General features: G+C 35.2%; 1 protein-coding gene across 1 annotated transcript; it reads right to left on the minus strand.

Moving 5' to 3' along the window:
* Nucleotides 1-251: 251 nt before the first annotated feature.
* On the minus strand, nt 252-7,228 carry LOC147385061 (protein SMAX1-LIKE 6-like). Its single transcript, XM_086426049.1, has 3 exons — nt 5,900-7,228; nt 2,951-3,200; nt 252-2,325 (listed from the first exon to the last, which is right to left on the minus strand). The coding sequence occupies exons 1-3, from the start codon at nt 7,057-7,059 to the stop codon at nt 523-525; spliced, it is 3,213 nt and encodes a 1,070-aa protein (XP_086282175.1). The 5' UTR covers nt 7,060-7,228; the 3' UTR covers nt 252-522.
* Nucleotides 7,229-17,832: the final 10,604 nt, after the last annotated feature.

Raw genomic sequence — 17,832 nt, forward strand, 5'->3', positions numbered from 1 at the left:
TCTCATTGTGGCGACCAATTGTTTACATACATACATATGTACCGTGGAACCTCCTCGAGTTTGTGTGAGCAAATGAGGTATCATAACATGTAATGGTCAGATCACATTAATTTGTTTGAACCAAATGACCCGATAAATACACTAGTAACGTTAGAATTCAGTGACAATTTGCAAGGTTTCGATCCATCCGTACCAAGAAGGCACTAAATAGACCCAGTTGTTTAGGCCGGATTAATACTAAACAACGCAACTATCAAACGAATCGCAAATATCTTAAATGATAAATAAGAACCCAAATTTTTAAACAACTCAGCACAAAAAAATAATTCAAACAAGACTCAATGGTAGAAGCATGAAGCATAAAACCACCATACATTCTCACTGCAAAAAAAAAAAATTGAAGCCCCAACATGACCCAAAAACAGCCCAAAAACCCAATGTGATTAACAGGCTTAAACCAAAACTCTTAGATGCTGATAGCTACATTATACATTTACTTACAAGAAGCCTTATCAACTTATATCAGTTCAGAATAATTCTGGCAGGAAGGCAAACCCCTGGTGCTTGCTCCTCCATATATTGACCTTCACAAGTAACAAGTTTTATAACAGACCGAGATGTGAGGGCGTACCTTTGTCGAGCCTCGGTAAAGCTTTTGCCAAGAACTTGTTCAACCCAATCCTCTATAGCTCCCTTACTGTCTGATAACCACGCAGCTGCAAGTATTTGTTCCATGGCTTTTGAATCAATGTCAAGTAGACCCTCGGACCCGATTATGTTTCTAAAGTTATCGTTGATCTCTTTTGATAATTTTTTAGCAAGGGCATCGAAATCAAACGGCTTGAAAACTACTGTTTCATCCATTTGATCTAAGATAGCTTCCAACCAAAACTCCGAGTTTTCAGATACAGAAGAATCACTCTCACTGTTCCCACAATCTGCTTCACTTGTCTCCATCTCTTCTATGGGTAGATTCAAATCAAGACACCTTGATTTCTTATGTGCCCGTTTATGCTGCTCCGTGTCATCACAAGTTCCAATCAGCTTCCTTTTGTTCACATAGGCCAGGCCAAAAGTGCCCTTTTTCGAGTTATTGCCAAGAATATTGTCTTCACGAACATTTCCAATCAAAATCTGCATTTGCAAGCGTTGGGCTTCTACGATTCTTTTTTCAGAGATAATTTCCTTGCTGAAAGAAAATGCTTCCTTCTTGACACTTGAAGATATCAGAAAGATGGTACTGTTGATGCTAATTTCTCTTCCACGCGAATCAGGAAATTTACCCGTCTTAATAGCTTGGGACAGACTTTTCTGAACAAACAGATCTGCCTTATCTGCATTTTCAAGGAAGACAATCGAAAAGGGCTTCTTGCTTATTTCCTCGGCAATAAAATCAACGAAAGTCTTCCCTCTAAATTTCACATCATAGCCATTCATTTCTTGGCTATCAAAGATTGTATAAGTATTATGATCTAGGGAATTTAGATTCACGCTGATTAGGTTTTGCCTGCCACCAAATATTCTCTCTGCAAGGGCCTCGCCAATTCTCCTCTTTGCAACCCTATCCGGCCCGAGGAAACTAAACCATATATCTCGTTTCAAGCTGGCACCACGGCGCCTTTCATTGTCAGCACTGCAGTGGGAAATAGTTTGACTTATAGCATGTATGGCTTCGAATTGTCGGCCAACCTTTTCAGTGAGGAATCCCAAAAGCGACTTGAAATCTTTTGGATCAAACTGCCCACACAAATTAGAACCAGAACACGACGTAGATCGGACAGAAGGTTTTGAAATATGAGGATCAATCACATCAATCTTTGATGGAAAGCAACCTGAGAAGTCTTGAAGTCGCTCTTTATGTGTTTGGAATGCAGGGTTTTTGGTTTCATTGTGAGAAGTAGATGCATAAAGTGTTCCCAACCCCAAATCCGTCATCACAGAAGCTGCAGATGAAGGTGATGCATGATAATTGGTGATGGTTAAGTTGGAAACAGAATTCTCATTCTTAGCTTCAGAAACCACAGATCTTGGCATTGTTTGGTTTGGTAAGGAAATCCTTTGCAACCCAACAGCCATTGAAGGGAATATGTTTTCATGCCCACTTTTGTTTGGAGACGCATTTGAACTGGTGCTGCAACTATCGGATTTTTCCTTGACATCTGCGACGACTGGAAAGCCCGTAACACCTGGAAGTATTTGGGATCCAACTCGATAAACATCTGCTTGGGACATTGGAGACCTGTGGTTAAGATGTTGGCAAATATCATCCCATTTCTTTTGCAATCCGTTAACTTTTGCCTTTAATACCGTGCCATCATCTTTGGCCTGCACTGAAAAGATGGAACATATTTTTTTCATGATGTCATAACACCTTCCATTACTTCATGCATGTAGAATGGTTACTTAGTACAGCCCATGCTACAAGGAAATTTGTGAAACTAAGAAAATAAAGCCTCTATGGTCCACAGTAGCAACGGATAGTACATAGTTGTATATGAGGAAATCTGAGGTGGATATAAGCTTCAGAAAAAGTTGGCAAAATATTGATAAAGTCAGGAAAACATTGAATAAATTTCAAAACAAAAATAATTTTTTAAGTACAAAAAATATGAATATATATATATATATATTAAATAATAAAAAAACGCTTAAAAAATGTTAAAAATTAAAATAATCTGTGATATTTTTCAAAAAAATCATCAATTAAATCACATGATTTTTTCAAAAACTTCATAACTTTTAAAAAAAAAAAAACGTGATTTAATTGATTACTTTTAAAATCATGATTTTTTTTTTTTTCAAAAAATCGAAGATTTTGTCACTATGGATGTAAGTAGTGGATTGGTACATAGTTGTCTATGTGATCTACCTGAACAGTACTACAGAGTTTCCATGTTTCATTTTGCAGAACTTAGTAGAACACAGGCATAAATTCGATAGAGATACACACCTTTGCTGCATCCAATCCCTTGTACGTGTTGAAATTGGCCATCCGCAGCCAGGAGGGCAAGCTCACTTGGTACTGATCAGAAACTGAAGGAGTGCACTCTCCTTTCAAAATAGCAGAAACTTCATGCTCACATTTTTCATTGCATTGGTGACAACGAGATATAGATTGATATGCACGGCTTAATGGGGGACCCTTTATATCAGATGGTGTGGAGAAAAACCCACCAAGTGGAACAAATGACTCCATCAAGCTGTAAGTATATCATGAGCACGGAACTGTGAGATCCAATGGGCATAAATGGTCAGATGCCAAACTGAACACATGGATATAGAAGTCAGAGATTATGCTAAATCTAAACAGAATCATGAAAGAAGTAACAAATCACAAATTCACAATCATAATGTTAATGCTGCACAAAGAGTAACCCAAAATCACATTTTTGAGGATGAAGGTTTTACATCCATGTTCCCATGAAAAAGCAGAGAAGCACAGCAAGTCAATTATAAGAAATATGAATCATGTCGCTGACCTCAATAATTGGGATAAGGGTAGACGATGATGATGATGAGTGGAAGTAAAGACCATGAAGACTCGAACAGATTTGTATGAATTTTTCCAAGTCAAATGGAGGGGTAAGCAGCCATTGATAATACCTGGTTGAGTAAAAAAGAGTAGCGCCAGTAGAACAAGAATGCTACAGTCGGAATTAGATGTTTGGCAGTAGTAGCTAACTCACTGATTGTTTATTCAAACACAAATCTAAATCTACCCAAACAATTGTTTATACCAAAACGAGCATCCAAACTCTCAAACCAAAACTCAAGCTAACTAACTTACTCATTGTTTATCCAACCCTTGAATGTTGAGCTAGTTTAAAAATAAAATAAAATGAAAAATCCTTACCTTTGAAGAGTAAGCTCACCACCCAAATGAATAAAAAATTATTGGACTTTATGATTGACCCAAATGGTGATAATAACTATATTTTTGAGAAATACACAGCAAAATCAATTGACATGGAGAGTAATGAGTTTGGACCAAAATACTATGATATTGCATGTTAGGTATTAACCCTATGAATAGACGGAAAATTCATTTGGGTAAACCATGATTGAAAGAAAGAGGGGTCGTCTAAGATCTAGAGAAGCAGATCACCATTTTTAAAAGGCCAAAAAAGGCAACGTCAACTTCCACAACTAATTCCTATCGAAACCCAAAGACTTTACCAACTAAGCTAGATGGCACCTGCCATCAGGAATCAAATATAACAAGGTTGCATTGTTGACTCCAGAAGATTTTGACGTAACTATTGGAATTTACAAAGCACGTGAGGTGGTTGTTCTTGGCTTGATCGATCATTTGAAGTTTGGAAGGATGGATATACAAATTGAAACTTCCTATTGGATGATGCAAATAAAATGATTGATGAAACAAAAATACTGCAAGCATTTCATCATGGAAAGGCAAAATTTCAACACCTACAACAGAGCTCTAGGTCGAATTCTGATCAACAAGGGGAGTACACATACGAACATAGTACAATGGTAGTTCTGAGACATGGGATAGAAGCAAATTAACAGAAGAATACCACCACACTAGTTAGGATTAAATTTAACTTATCTCATAATTAGAAATAGGATTCGCTTTGAGTTGTTTATTGTAATTAGAGATGCTAGCCATAAAGTTGAAAGAAGCTTAGTTTGATTATGAAACTTTGTTTCATTAAATAATAAATACATTTTTAATTCAGATTTTGAGATGAACAGAGTTTATGGTCAATGAAATTTCTTTATTTTCAGTTTGATGTCCAAATTGTGGGTGAGATGCCTTACCAGAAAGAGCCATTTTACCTTGGTGATGTGATTCCATCAAAAGATCCTATGATATTGTAGAACCAACCCTGTAGTTCTACATCAGGATCTTACCATCCAAGAAGCTTGACCAAGGAGAACACATAGGCCAAATGTAAAACCTATTTGATAATGATCATAAAGGTCCAATTTTATCAGTTCTGTTAAATAAACTCACAAAATATGGAGTTAAATGTTAACATTTACATGAGAGGTATTCCTGGTGGATCCCATTCCCAACATATTCACCACAATACAGCTAAAACACAATATTTGTACCCTACTAAATAGGTAACTTTCATCACCACCCAATCTGTCACATTCAATTTTTTAGATTGGTTGTCACATATCTAAAAAACAAGGAGTGGCCCTTTGTTGGTTGTCACATAAACCAACATGGAGTTGGTGAGATGGCCAAGACCACACCTCAGGAAGAGGAGCTCCCAGGTTCGATCCCAGTGGTCACCCCCCGGGATTTATCTCATTATACCTGTTACGTATGGAAGGGATGACATGCGTTCCCCGTGGGATTAGTCAGGTGCTCTAAGAAGTTTGGATACCCAAGGTATTTAAAAAATAAAAATAAAAAAATCGGTTTTCACATAAAGTTGCAAAATATGGATGACAATTAATGTTTATAAGAGAGAGAGACTAGGTGGATTCCATCCCCAACATGTTCACCACATAAACAGCAAAAATACAATATTTGTACCCCTACTAAATATGTAACTTTTAATAAACAATGGGATTGCCCATAGATAACAATGATGTGAGGTTGGTAGAGTTTAAAACCAACACATTTAAAAGTTCAATATGTTAACCCAAACAAACCAAAGAAAGCTAGATCCCAAGGCAAACTAATATGTACCCAACTGGATGAACTGGAAACCAAAAGGACATCTTTCTGTACAACAACTGCAATTACAATTTAAATTCCTTATTGGGTTAATTTGAAATGTCTACTTATCTACATGTAATGAACCTAGAAACACAGAAAAAATATGAACATGGAGACCATTGATTCACAAATACTTCACTAAACTAAAGCTCTATCGAAAGCAATATCTGAATAATCGAAAGTGCAAGATAGTCAACCAACCTTGAAGATGATCCCATTGAAGGTCTAATAGAAGTAATGGGCAGAAGATGAAGATCCCATTCCTTCTCTATTGAAGGAAACCTCATTAAAAACTTCAAATACATCTCGTAACCTGCGGTTGCCCCTATCAACCACAATTTTCCACGATGAACTTCAAATAATTTCGTCAATTGGGCGACGACGTAGCTTATAGCGTCCACTGGACTATCATCGACAAACCCCTTCAAATCTCCAAAACTAATAACAATGCCAGGCCCCGAACAACTCTTCGCTAACTCATCCAACTCCGTAAACCTCGAACGAAGAAACCCTTCACTCCCACCCTCAGTAATAAACTTCGAAACCTCTTTTTCGATACAAATGAAATTCAGCCCAGAGATCTCTAATGGTAAACCAATACCACCATTAACTTTCCCTCTCTCGACGAACTCTCCGAAACTTCGAAGAGCATCGTTAGCGTAAACCCCTACAAGTAATGGATTCCTCTCTTTCTTCCTCCCAAGAATTTCCCCAATTCTCTTATAATTATCATCTCCATCACAAAACCCAGAAAACGAATCTGGAAAATTACACAAAAACAGAGGAGGGCATCTAGAACGTTGGAATCGAGAGAGTGGTGGAGGTGGACCTCGTACAATTGCTACCTTAACATCACAACTTCGAAAACCCGCTTCGCTAAAAACCCTACTAACAATTGGGTCATCAAGAATCGATAAAATTAACTGTTGAAGCTCAACTTTAACACATGAGAACGAAGATTGCTCTTGATCTTGTACATGTTGTTGCTGTTGAATTTGATAAAGGTGAAAGCTTTCTGGGTTTCTTCTTTGGTTCGCTTGAGATCGTTTAATGGCGGCCATAAGAGAGTTCGAAACAGGAGGCTCATCAATGGCAGTTTGAGATGATGGTAGACGATCGAGAGAGGAACCAAAGCAGAGCTCGAGAGCTCGAAATTGTAGACGATGCGAGTAGGTTGAACTTCGGACACGCGCGCAAGCCTCGCGAAGGATTGATGATGGAAGCGTCAGAAGGGCTGAAAGCGCGTGGAGTGATGTAGTTTGCGAGTGGCCACGACGCGCCGCGACGCCAACCGCCTCGTCCAGCGCACGTGCGGCATCTGTCGTTAAGCATTGTCGAGCTGTGCTAACCGGCGTAGGCATCACCGGCGACCATAAATAGATCTCTTTCTCTCTCTTTTAATTAATTAAAAATTAAAATAAAATAAAAATAAAAATAAAAATAAATAAAATCTAATGGAGTTTGTGGGCTTTTGATATTTATTATTTTATATTTATATATATCTTATATATATATATATATAAAAAGTCGAGATGAGAATGGTGGGTTGGGTGGACTGTTGGAGTGGGGTCTTTCTCATACACCGTTGAACAAATAGATGGAGAGCACAGATTCTCCCACAAAAGAAAAAGGTATGCTACAGTGAGAAGGGTAGCTATCCAACCACAAGTGTCTTTTATTCGCCACGTGGACTATATATTTTTTTTTATACTACTTTTGGATCGATTGACTTTAAAGCCAAACCATCACGATTAAGGAAAAGAAAAACTTTCTACAATAATAGAGGATCAAGATGGATGGAAAACACCTATAAAAATGCCACGTGGGAAATTCTCATTTGGACCCACCATTCAAGATTTTCTTATGGTGGGAGGCAAACTATAGTTGTGTCCGATAAGGTTGAAGAACCTGAAGATGATGGTTCTAAAGCGAAAACTCATGGGTTTTTGTTAGAGGTTATAGAAAATAAATTTAAATTGTTTCTTATTAATCTATAGAGAAAAACCTAAGTCAAGGGAAATTGTCATCGATGGTGGTAAGGGATAACTGCCAAATGAGAATGTTAGGTAAGTCACCTACTACACTGTGCACTAACATGGGTGATCGATTTGCCCAATTAAATGCACAACACATTGTTGACAATCGACAATTCACTCTAACATGAAATTGTTAACTTACCGTGATTATTAAAATAAGTAAAACATGCGTACTAACACACTGATGCATACGGGAGTAAAACCTAGTATGATGTCGAGACATATCTACTTGAACACGTATTCGCACTTGTGAGCATGATATTGATTGAATTATCTTTGATACATCCAAGTACTTAGAACTCTATAAATAACAAATCATTTTAAAGTAAATGTATGTAATTTTCTGTATCATAATGTTTTTTATTGTTTAACTTTTAATATATGATCATCAAAATATAATAACAGATTTTTACTAGTGAGACAGTGAACAATCAACCTTAATTCAAATCATGAGAGCAAATATATAAATAAATAAAAGAGATGCCGACGAAATAAGAGAAACACTTTCTGACTCTCCTATAAAGCTCCTTTTTAAAGATTAAAGAGTTCTCACTTGAATAAAACTATCACAAAGAGCTTTTTCATACACCACACAACAAAAAAAAAAATAAATTAATGGAAACTGATACCCCTTAAAAAAAAATTTAGAATAATTGTCCCAATCCTAGTATCATATTTAATTACAATTGGTGTGTGATAAAAAAAAGTTTGTGGGTCCATATACAAACTTTATAAAAAATATGATATAGTTGGGTGAACCCACCGTTTCATTTCGTCTGGTCTAGTCCCCACCACTACCTGATTGACTCCCAATCATCTCATTTCAAATGAGTCAAATTATTTAAATTGATCTAAATATTATTATATGGTGAATAAGTAGATGCTCAATCACATGATATATATAAACCATTAGAAATTAATCTTAGTTGATTTGATAAAATTTTCATATACTCTATTACATGTTCAAATATCATTTGAATCAATGTGATGGATGATTCTTATTAACGATGTCCACGATTGCATTCTAGATTTGAAATTGAGTGCTCTCTTGATTAAAATGTTGCATACATCGTGTGGATTGTGCTTACAACTGTGGATTAGTCTTGTTAGATATGGTTGGACGCACAAGTCAGACAAAAGTCCGATTACAGTTTGGTCCACTATCAACGGGGATACCAAGTGTAAATTAAATCAATAAATAATTAGGACAGGTTCCTAGAAGGGGCATAACATGCAAAGGGTACATGGGGTCAAGATGTTGTCCCAATCATGATTTCAAACTCATCTGAGATCTACACGTATCATCTAGCAACGAGACGAATGGATGCATTTTTTGGATTTTACGGAATCTGGCGAGACAAACGATACGTCTCGTCAAAGATATCCAAGATAAATGAGATATATCAATTTTCATCTCTAAACCCTATCATTTTCACCTTCAAATCGATTTTTTCTCCTATTCTCAACCAAGTGAATTAGATAACAAAAGAGTTTGATAAAAAAATAAAAAAAAAAAACTCAATCTTCTTCCTCTAAATCAAAATAAAATCGAAGAGAATTTTCATAATTTTTTTTGTAGTTTTTTAAATAATTTTAAATCGTTGTCAAATAAGACAAGATGACTCGTTCGAGACAACTCTATATCAAACATGGACAAGATGAGAAGTGAAGTCGACTTTTAAAATCATATCCCATTTACATTTAATAGGGTTCCAAATGATGTAAAAAATTTAACTAGAAAAGGAGTTTGGAAAGCCCCCAACTCCCGGAAGTATGGAATCTAAATTCATCTCAAAATAACTTTTCTCAAAGTGTCACCACTTGTAGAGAGAGAGAGAGAGAGGTGAGGAGATGCCGAGATGCCGTGTCCACTTATTTCAGTGGGCCTAGTAAGGACACACAAGTCAACATCAGCTATAGAGGATGATCAGTGAGGGAAAGAAGAAGAGGGCATCGTTTCAAAAATGATAATGTGGTGGTAATGGGAGGAAGAATAACACGTCATCTACCACCACACACATGTCCTTCATCATCATTATCATGATCTTGGAATATTAAGATTGTAATCTCTAGTGGGCCCACCCAACCATCTAGTCAGGGTTAAAAAAGTGTTTGATTGATCAGTTTCGTTTCCTTCTCCTTTGTCCACTTCTATCAAAACATTTTACTTTTTTTTAAAAATGACATTCAAGTCCCTCAATAAAGTCCATATAATACATCCAACATTTAAAAGATTTGATCAAAAAGTTTTAATAAAGTTTTAAAAAAAAATAAAATCGTGATAATCTGTCTACCCCACATGGCAAACTCAATCACTTACCCTGACATGACAAGTTTGGAATCGTAGACCTGCACTCCACGGGATACACGACTATATTTTCCCATAAAAGTATATCTCATGGGAATTGTGTATCCCGAAAAGTGTAGATCTATAGTTCCTAATCTTGTCACGTCAAGTAATCGATTGAGTTTGCCACATGGGGTAGTCAGAATATCATGATTAAAAAAAAAAAATGGAGAAATCATTGGTAAAAATATAACTTAATTTTTTTTATCACTTCATATAATGATTTTTTAAATAAATTTGATAGAATAAGGCATTAAAATGCATATTTAAATTTGTTGCAAATTTAATCTTTGGGTGCATATAATATTTATATTTCGAGTCATTAATAAGTTTAATTTTGTGAACCATTGAGTTGAACTCTAAAAAGAACTTAAGAGAAGTTTAATTGGGGAGAGTCATCCTTCATAAGAAGGAATCATTTAAGTGTGATAAAGCCTATAAAGGTAGCTCTTGATGATCGACCAAGTTGATACATTAGGACGGTAGCTCCTTCTTTTTACTTTTTCTCGTAAAAAATGACTTTTCAATCGAATCTGAATATATCTTGTCCGTGAGATAAAAATTTCAAATAAAAAAATATTGATTTTGGCACATTCTTGTTTCGACCCACTCTTTCTTACCTTTTTTTTTTTTTGTAAATGAATTATTTGACGAATTTAATAAATAGGAAATGACCTAACAACCCAAACTCCTGTAGAATTAGATTCAACCAAGGTATTTAGTTGGTTCTAGATTCCAAATAATAACCTGATTAACTCTCAAAATAATTATTTCCTCCAATGTCGTTAGTAGAGATTAATAAGGTTCAGATCACTGGACATACAATTAGAACGATCTTAAACTTACCATATCAATTATTTGGGAAGACAATTCTATAAGAATGTGTTCGAATTGAAATTGGATTCATGCTAGAGTAATCTCAGAGAGGGACACATGAGGGACCCCTTGACGTGGTGGCGTGAGTATGTCCATAGAGTCATTTTACTCATATCTTAGAGAAAACACATTTATGGGCATGGGCAAGCCACCACGTCAAGATATCTCCCACTTAGGTCACTCCAGTATTAATATTGAAATTAATATAAGAATAATGATAAAATGACTTCTCTTTTAGTCAAACTCTCCTCATGTGGTCGTGCATAAAATCATAAAATTTTTTTTCTCGAAATACAAAAATACATATTTTTATAGGGACGTGCAGTTATGTATCTCGAAAAAAAAATCTATGACTCTATACATGGCCACGTCAGGAAAGTTTGCCAGGAGTTCACAACTCTTAATATAATGATGTAAATTCTTCCCTTTTAATAAAATGGTGGTGGTGCTAAGTTATTTCAAAATTTAGTATTTAGGGCTTGTTTATCATATTGGGAAAAAGAAAGGGTACATGTAGGTAAAATGTGTGGTTGGTCCATTTGTGGCTGCGACAGGCATGTTCTTTATGTATAAGTCATTGAGTCAACCCGTTTATATGCCACGTGGTTAATTTCTATTGGTTTAAAGAACATATTTCCTTGTCAAATTAAGAAGATATGGACTAACATGGTTTGATCCGTAGCATTGTGGCATATATTTTACACGTGTAACAATGTTATTGGTTTTGAAGATGAGAAAAAAAAGGAATCGTGGAAGACCATATTTGGTTAAAATCTTTTTAATTGATTTTTTGCCTAAAGTGTGATCTTCCAGTATTCCCATCTAAGCCAGACCAGACACCAGACATTCTTGTCTATGGTTGTTGTCATCCTTAGGGGTGAACCGTTAGAAATCCTTGAGATGTCATTATTTATCTTTTAAGATTATTGAACGATATGGATGATAGGGAGGAGGACCATCAATGTTGCTATTTTTGTTATGTGGCGGATGAGTTCGAGTTATGCTTCTTCTTTTTAAACCAAGCATCTTAATGAGTATGCGTGGATGTGATGGTGTTTTTATGTGTAGAAGAGGAGAGAGATGATCGTGTACTTCAGGAGTGGCTATCTGTCTCCTAGTCTACTTTCCTGGTAAGATGTACGTATCAAATGGGCTTGAATTCCACTATTGTGGATATTTATGATACATGAATTCAATGATTATAAATATGTGGCAAAGAAAGGAGATAGGTATTGAACAGCTATGCAACTGCAGGAAGTACAGGATCTGCATTAAAGATGAAAAGGTCCAATGGGGACCTGGGACCAGCCCACTAGGTAGTTCCCTCTATTATTGCGTGCCACTTGCATGATTCAATTTTTGAGTGGCTGACATCCTTGAAACTCAGCTCACCTGAGTCGACTCAGAAATAGTACATTTAAAATTATTAAGTCATCTCGGTATCGTCCACCAACAAGACAGATAGACAAGTCAAATATATCGGATGAGGTTTAAAACTAGGGTCATTTGTCTTACTAGGGTTTATTTGTCTTATTGTTGAACGAATTGACTCAAATCATAAAAAAAAACTTGTCTGAGACGACTTGGTCTTATTCATAGAAGAGATGAGACATCAAAACGAATTTTAAAATCGTGCATTTACTTTATTTTGATAGAGAGATTGGCCTTTGAACCAAACTTTGAGTATCATTAAAATATCAAGCAGAAGAGTTATGGGTCCAAAAACTCTGAAATTATGGATTTAGAGATTTGATATATCAACTTAAAAATTCATTGAGTCATAATGAAAATTTTGTGAGAATTACAGGTGTTGTATTTGATACATTTTCACAAAATATCAAATATAAATTTTTTTCCTTCTTGGAATCGAGGTATCCAAACTTCTTAAAGTACCTAAGTAATCTTCGAGATATGAAAAAATGAAATAACAAAGAGAAGTGAAATCGCATACAAAACACCAGGATTTATGTGGTTCGACGATGTCCCTATGTCCACAATTTAGATAAAAAAAACTTAATTCCTATTTTTCTTTAAATTTTATAGCCTTAAAGATACATAGTAAAAAAAAAAAAAAACAATGGTAGAGAAAATGTGTCCATTTCCTCAAAAATAGAAAACCCTCCCTTCTCCCCTCCTCAAAAAGAAAAAGAAAAATCATATGTTACATAGTTCTTTTTTTTGTACCCTTAAAAAGTTTGTCCAAGGACTCCGTCCCAACACCTCCACAACTTAGCACAGTCCTAATGGAATACAAGATGCTTACAGAACATGGTGGGGCAGTACAATCCCCTCCCCCTTACATGCATCATGTAATTTCTAGAAAAAAAAAACAAAAATCCCTAGTGTGTGGTCCTTAAGAGGGAGATGCAAACTCAATACCTCCACTTCTTGAGTCCTGGTCTTGGCCACATACCTATAACCGTGTGACTCAAGTCAAAGGTGTGAAACATGAGAATCAACTGCAAATATCCAAAGTACTTCAAGTTGAATGTGTGGGTCTCAATGATTACATACTAAGTCCAAAAACATAGACGATATTTGGTAATGTTTCTAAAGTCGGAAAATTATAAATCAGACTTCAGAAGTTTCATCCAACATTCATCATTGTTGGATAAAAAAATTTTGAATTTCAATTTTGAAAATTAAAATCTAAAATAAAAGAAACGAAAATAAAATTTTTAAAGTCTGAATTTTAAAGGTGGACCACCTTGGTGAAGAAGTGGTACCAAATCACAAACATACTTGAAAACCGCCCCAAGACCAAAAGGAGATTTTTTTGGTTTAAAGTTAAGTTTCCAATTGTAGAAATGATTTCTTTCTGCCAGGACATTTGTCATCTATGATTGATCCGACAACTGAATGACACATGTCCTTAATTTTTATGTGCAGAGATATTCAAAAGTAGTGGTCATGTTCTCCTTCTCTTCTCCATGCGAAGTTGATGGGTGGAAGCAATAATTAACAAATGTTGAACTTTTTATGGTGACAAGATACCTCGTGTGTACGTATTGGGTATTCCATCTTGTCAAGTCTACTCAAAAATTAATATTTTTATTTTGGGTATAATTTTTTTTTAATCAAATCAAATCATAAATGTCAATGATACCCACTAAGATTATACATCTCAAATTATTAATTGAAATTATAGTATTAAGATTAATGCTAAAGTAATCTCATTAGGGGATATCTTGATGTGATGGCGAATGCATGCCCATAGATGTATTTTCTCTGAGATACAAGTAAAACGCATTTATGGACATCCATATGTCATCATGTCAAGGTGTCCTTGTGTCTCCTGTTGTGGTCACTCCAACATGACTCAATAGTAAAACTAGAACCATTGTATTACATTAGAAACAAATAATTGATGAACAACATCTCAAGTATTTGGACACTTCTGGAGTCTATGGACACTTAAATGTTAAGTTTGTTCCTTCTAATAATGACTTTGATGGAGACACTATATTATTGAGTGGTGATACTCTGACATTCTTTTTTTTTTTTCTTCAGACGCCCTCATCATAGAATAGTAAATCATTTGTCTCGGGATACACATGAAAAAGAATTACGATTTCGTAACTGCCAGATCAGGAAGTGTATGGGGGACGTCTAAAAAAAGGAGTATTAGATTATCATTAGTCTATATTATTTATTTTCATTTATTATTAATAGTATGAATCCCTAAATCAAATTATTTTTGTAACAAAAATAAAAAATAAACAATAAAGAAACAAAAGATTTACGAAGCTAGTCTATACTTTTTAAAATATAAAAAATAAAAATTTGACGGGGGCATCTGAATTTACACCCGACTGGTGGGGCTAAAAGAGCCATAGTTAGAGCCAGAGACTGAGCCAAGGAGTGTGGGTTCCATCCCCTTGAGTGCGAACAAAACTCGCACATCACATGCACCAGGTAAAAGTTGGGTGCCAAATCAATTCTAATATATAATTTTTTAGTAGGTAAAAAAAAATGAGTGAAGGTTTGAACAACTTTTCACATATCTTATCACTTAGTTAAGTGACACTTCTTTAAGAGCTGGTCTGTACTTATTTCCACCGATGAAAGATGACAGAGTTTCCTCAATATTTGAGAATTATTACAATTCTCATGAAATGGTAGGTTTTAATTACAATTCGAAAACAGCTCTCCCGTACGATTATCCAAATCGTAACTAATTCCTTTTCTGGTCCATAATACCTTAATTATCCATAAGATTAGCCAATTGGATAGAAAAATTTTCCCAAAAAAATCCACAAAATGTGCTCCTTAATATATGATGGTTTTTGTTAACAAAATACAATACACAAACATGACAATTATCTATACATAACAGTTAGTTTGATTAGTGAAGTTAAATTTGGGAACCAAAATTAAGAGATTAAACTACTGATGAGGAATTAATTATGATAATCTTATAATTATGTGACATTTTTGTTATTTGAAATAAGTAATAATATGAGACCTAGAATGGTCGATTGGACCCATTGGCCCACTAACCTGACCCAGTCAGCCTGAAAAAAAGAATAGAAGGGTTAGGGCCATGGTGTTGAGCCTGCAAATGTAGGGCCAGACCCAAATTTTGGAACCCATTAAATTCGGGTTGTACTAGGTCCTTTAAATGCCCAATTTGACTTAATTGCACATATATCGTGCATAGTTAAATATATGATTTTATAATAAAAATCATAAAATAATGAATCTACTCTCTTTTCTAACTATTTTTTCAACAAATGTGGAGATTAAACCTTATTGTGATGAAAAGTAATATCAAATTACTCTAAATATTTTGAAAAAGTACATGAGTTTATTATTTTTACCAAACTCAAATATTAACTGTCCGACCAATTAAGATCAACCTTGAGTTGATCTAAAGTACTACCCGCCTCTTTAGGGGTAGTTTAGAGCCAAAAAAATTCATACCCAGACATTGACAATCCTAATGAGATCCACATTGGATCGAAAAAGTTGAGTGTAGAAAGGTGATAATATGAACCTTGAGGGGGTAGCTCAATGGCAATTTCAGACCAATAAGCGGAGAGAGTTCGTAGGTTGTGAGTTCGATACTCAATTTGAGTAGATTTGCTTGGGACCACTTGAGAGGGCGCACCCTCACTTACCCCATGCATGTGATGTGCGGGCATTACATATGCCTGGGGGAGGGACGCATATGCCTTGACGTTGATCTTGGCTACATCAGATGAACATATAATAAGAAAACAAAATTGGGATTCAACAGAATGAATAATGTTCCTTCATTCCATTATGTTAAAATTAAAATATTCTATCATTGAAAATGAGTTCATATCTGCTCACATTCTTCTGAGTTTTCTCTCTGTTAAAATCTTCAACTTGATTAACAAATTTTAATCTTCGAATCATCATGTTATCCATTATCACCAATAGTCATCTTGACTCATAATGGCATAGTCATCAATTATCACCAATAGTCTTGTTATCCAGTTTCCACTACACCCATTTGTGTGGTCAATGCGTAGGATAGGGTGAATTATACCACTTTTCCCTCTTTTAGAGACTTCACTCTCAACCACTTTGTTACCATTTTTAAACAAGCAGTGTTGGAGATTAGTAGGGATACACATGTGCTAGTCTGTCCAAACAGGCAAAGAATAAGACAAAAAAAGCTGTTTTTGGTATGTAGAGAAGCAATTATGGGGTGAAAATAATGGTAGTTGCATCATGGGTCCACCACTTAGTGAGTGATTTGATTAGAATTTGGGAACGTGTTTGGTTCCACTTCCTATGCGATTTAGGGTTTGAAAGTTAGGTTTGGTAACAAGTTACAACTTTCTGTTTTTTACTTAAAAATAGATCAAAAAGTAGAAGTTGCTTAGATTTTTTTGCTTTGAAACCGAGAGAACTTAAAATCATATTTTTAGGGGGGCAAATCACCAATTTGTGATAATCTTTCAAGTCACGAGATCACAGGTTTAAAGTGACAAACTTGCTAGTTTGTATAGTGATGATCTTGTTAAAGTAGTGAAACTTGCAAGATTGTCATTTTAAAACCTCTGATATTGTTATTATTCACGTTTAAGTAATTAAAATGATCAATGAGTCAAAATTGTAAATTCTTCAAAAGTTGGTAAAATTTTTGTAAATATCTCTATTTTTTTTATATATGAGAATTTTTTTTTTTTTTTTTTTTCTTTCTTTAATGACTAAAATACTCTTCCCAACATTTGTAAAAGAATAATGCTGAAGTGACCTCAAGATTGTACCTCATATCTCACATTTGTGGTGTGGAAATATGTAGGAACCATAGATGTTTTTCATTAAGATAGAGTGAAAAAGCATCTATGGTTACTACACATTTCCATGTCAGAAAAGTGAGATATGAGGTATAATATTGAGGTCACTTCAGCACAACTCTTTCTAAAATAGTAAACGAATGAATAAAATTTTAATATAATTTTCAAAATGTAGAAATGTAGGATTTTAAAAAATACTTATAAGCAGTGAAATATTTGAAGATAAGTGTTTCATAGAAGCACTTCCATTGACAAATCACTACTCCAAATGAGCCCTAATTATGAGATGGAAAGAGATTCTCTATGGATCCGTCGGGGAAATGCACGATGTATGCTAAGAGTGACAAAGCCTAACCAACGAGTGTTGGACGCATCGGCCAAGACATCTCACCAAAAGGGGAGAAGTCTTGAGTTCAAATCCCCTCGTTGATCACCCACAAGGATTTATCCCTACTTACCTGATATATATGATTTGTTTGGGGGGGGGGGGATTTGGGGAAAATATGATGCTTTAAGAGGCCAATTGCCTTCGCCCTTTCTAGTATGGCCCACGGATCTGAAACCCGTCGTTAAGAAAAAAAAAGTGACAAAGCCTTCAAAGCA

The sequence above is a fragment of the Akebia trifoliata genome, chromosome 15, assembly GCF_017979445.1.
Source record: "Akebia trifoliata isolate Shusen 1 chromosome 15, ASM1797944v1, whole genome shotgun sequence".
Lineage (NCBI taxonomy): Eukaryota > Viridiplantae > Streptophyta > Magnoliopsida > Ranunculales > Lardizabalaceae > Akebia > Akebia trifoliata.

Excerpts from the sequence above, each read along its gene's own strand:
- LOC147385061 (XM_086426049.1), bottom strand. The coding sequence starts at position 7,059 with ATGCCTACGCCGGTTAGCACAGCTCGACAATGCTTAACGACAGATGCC. Across the intron at positions 3,201-5,899 it reads TCAATGGGATCATCTTCAAG|CTTGATGGAGTCATTTGTTC; the intron begins GTTGGTTGACTA and ends ATATACTTACAG. Across the intron at positions 2,326-2,950 it reads AGGGATTGGATGCAGCAAAG|GCCAAAGATGATGGCACGGT; the intron begins GTGTGTATCTCT and ends TTTTCAGTGCAG.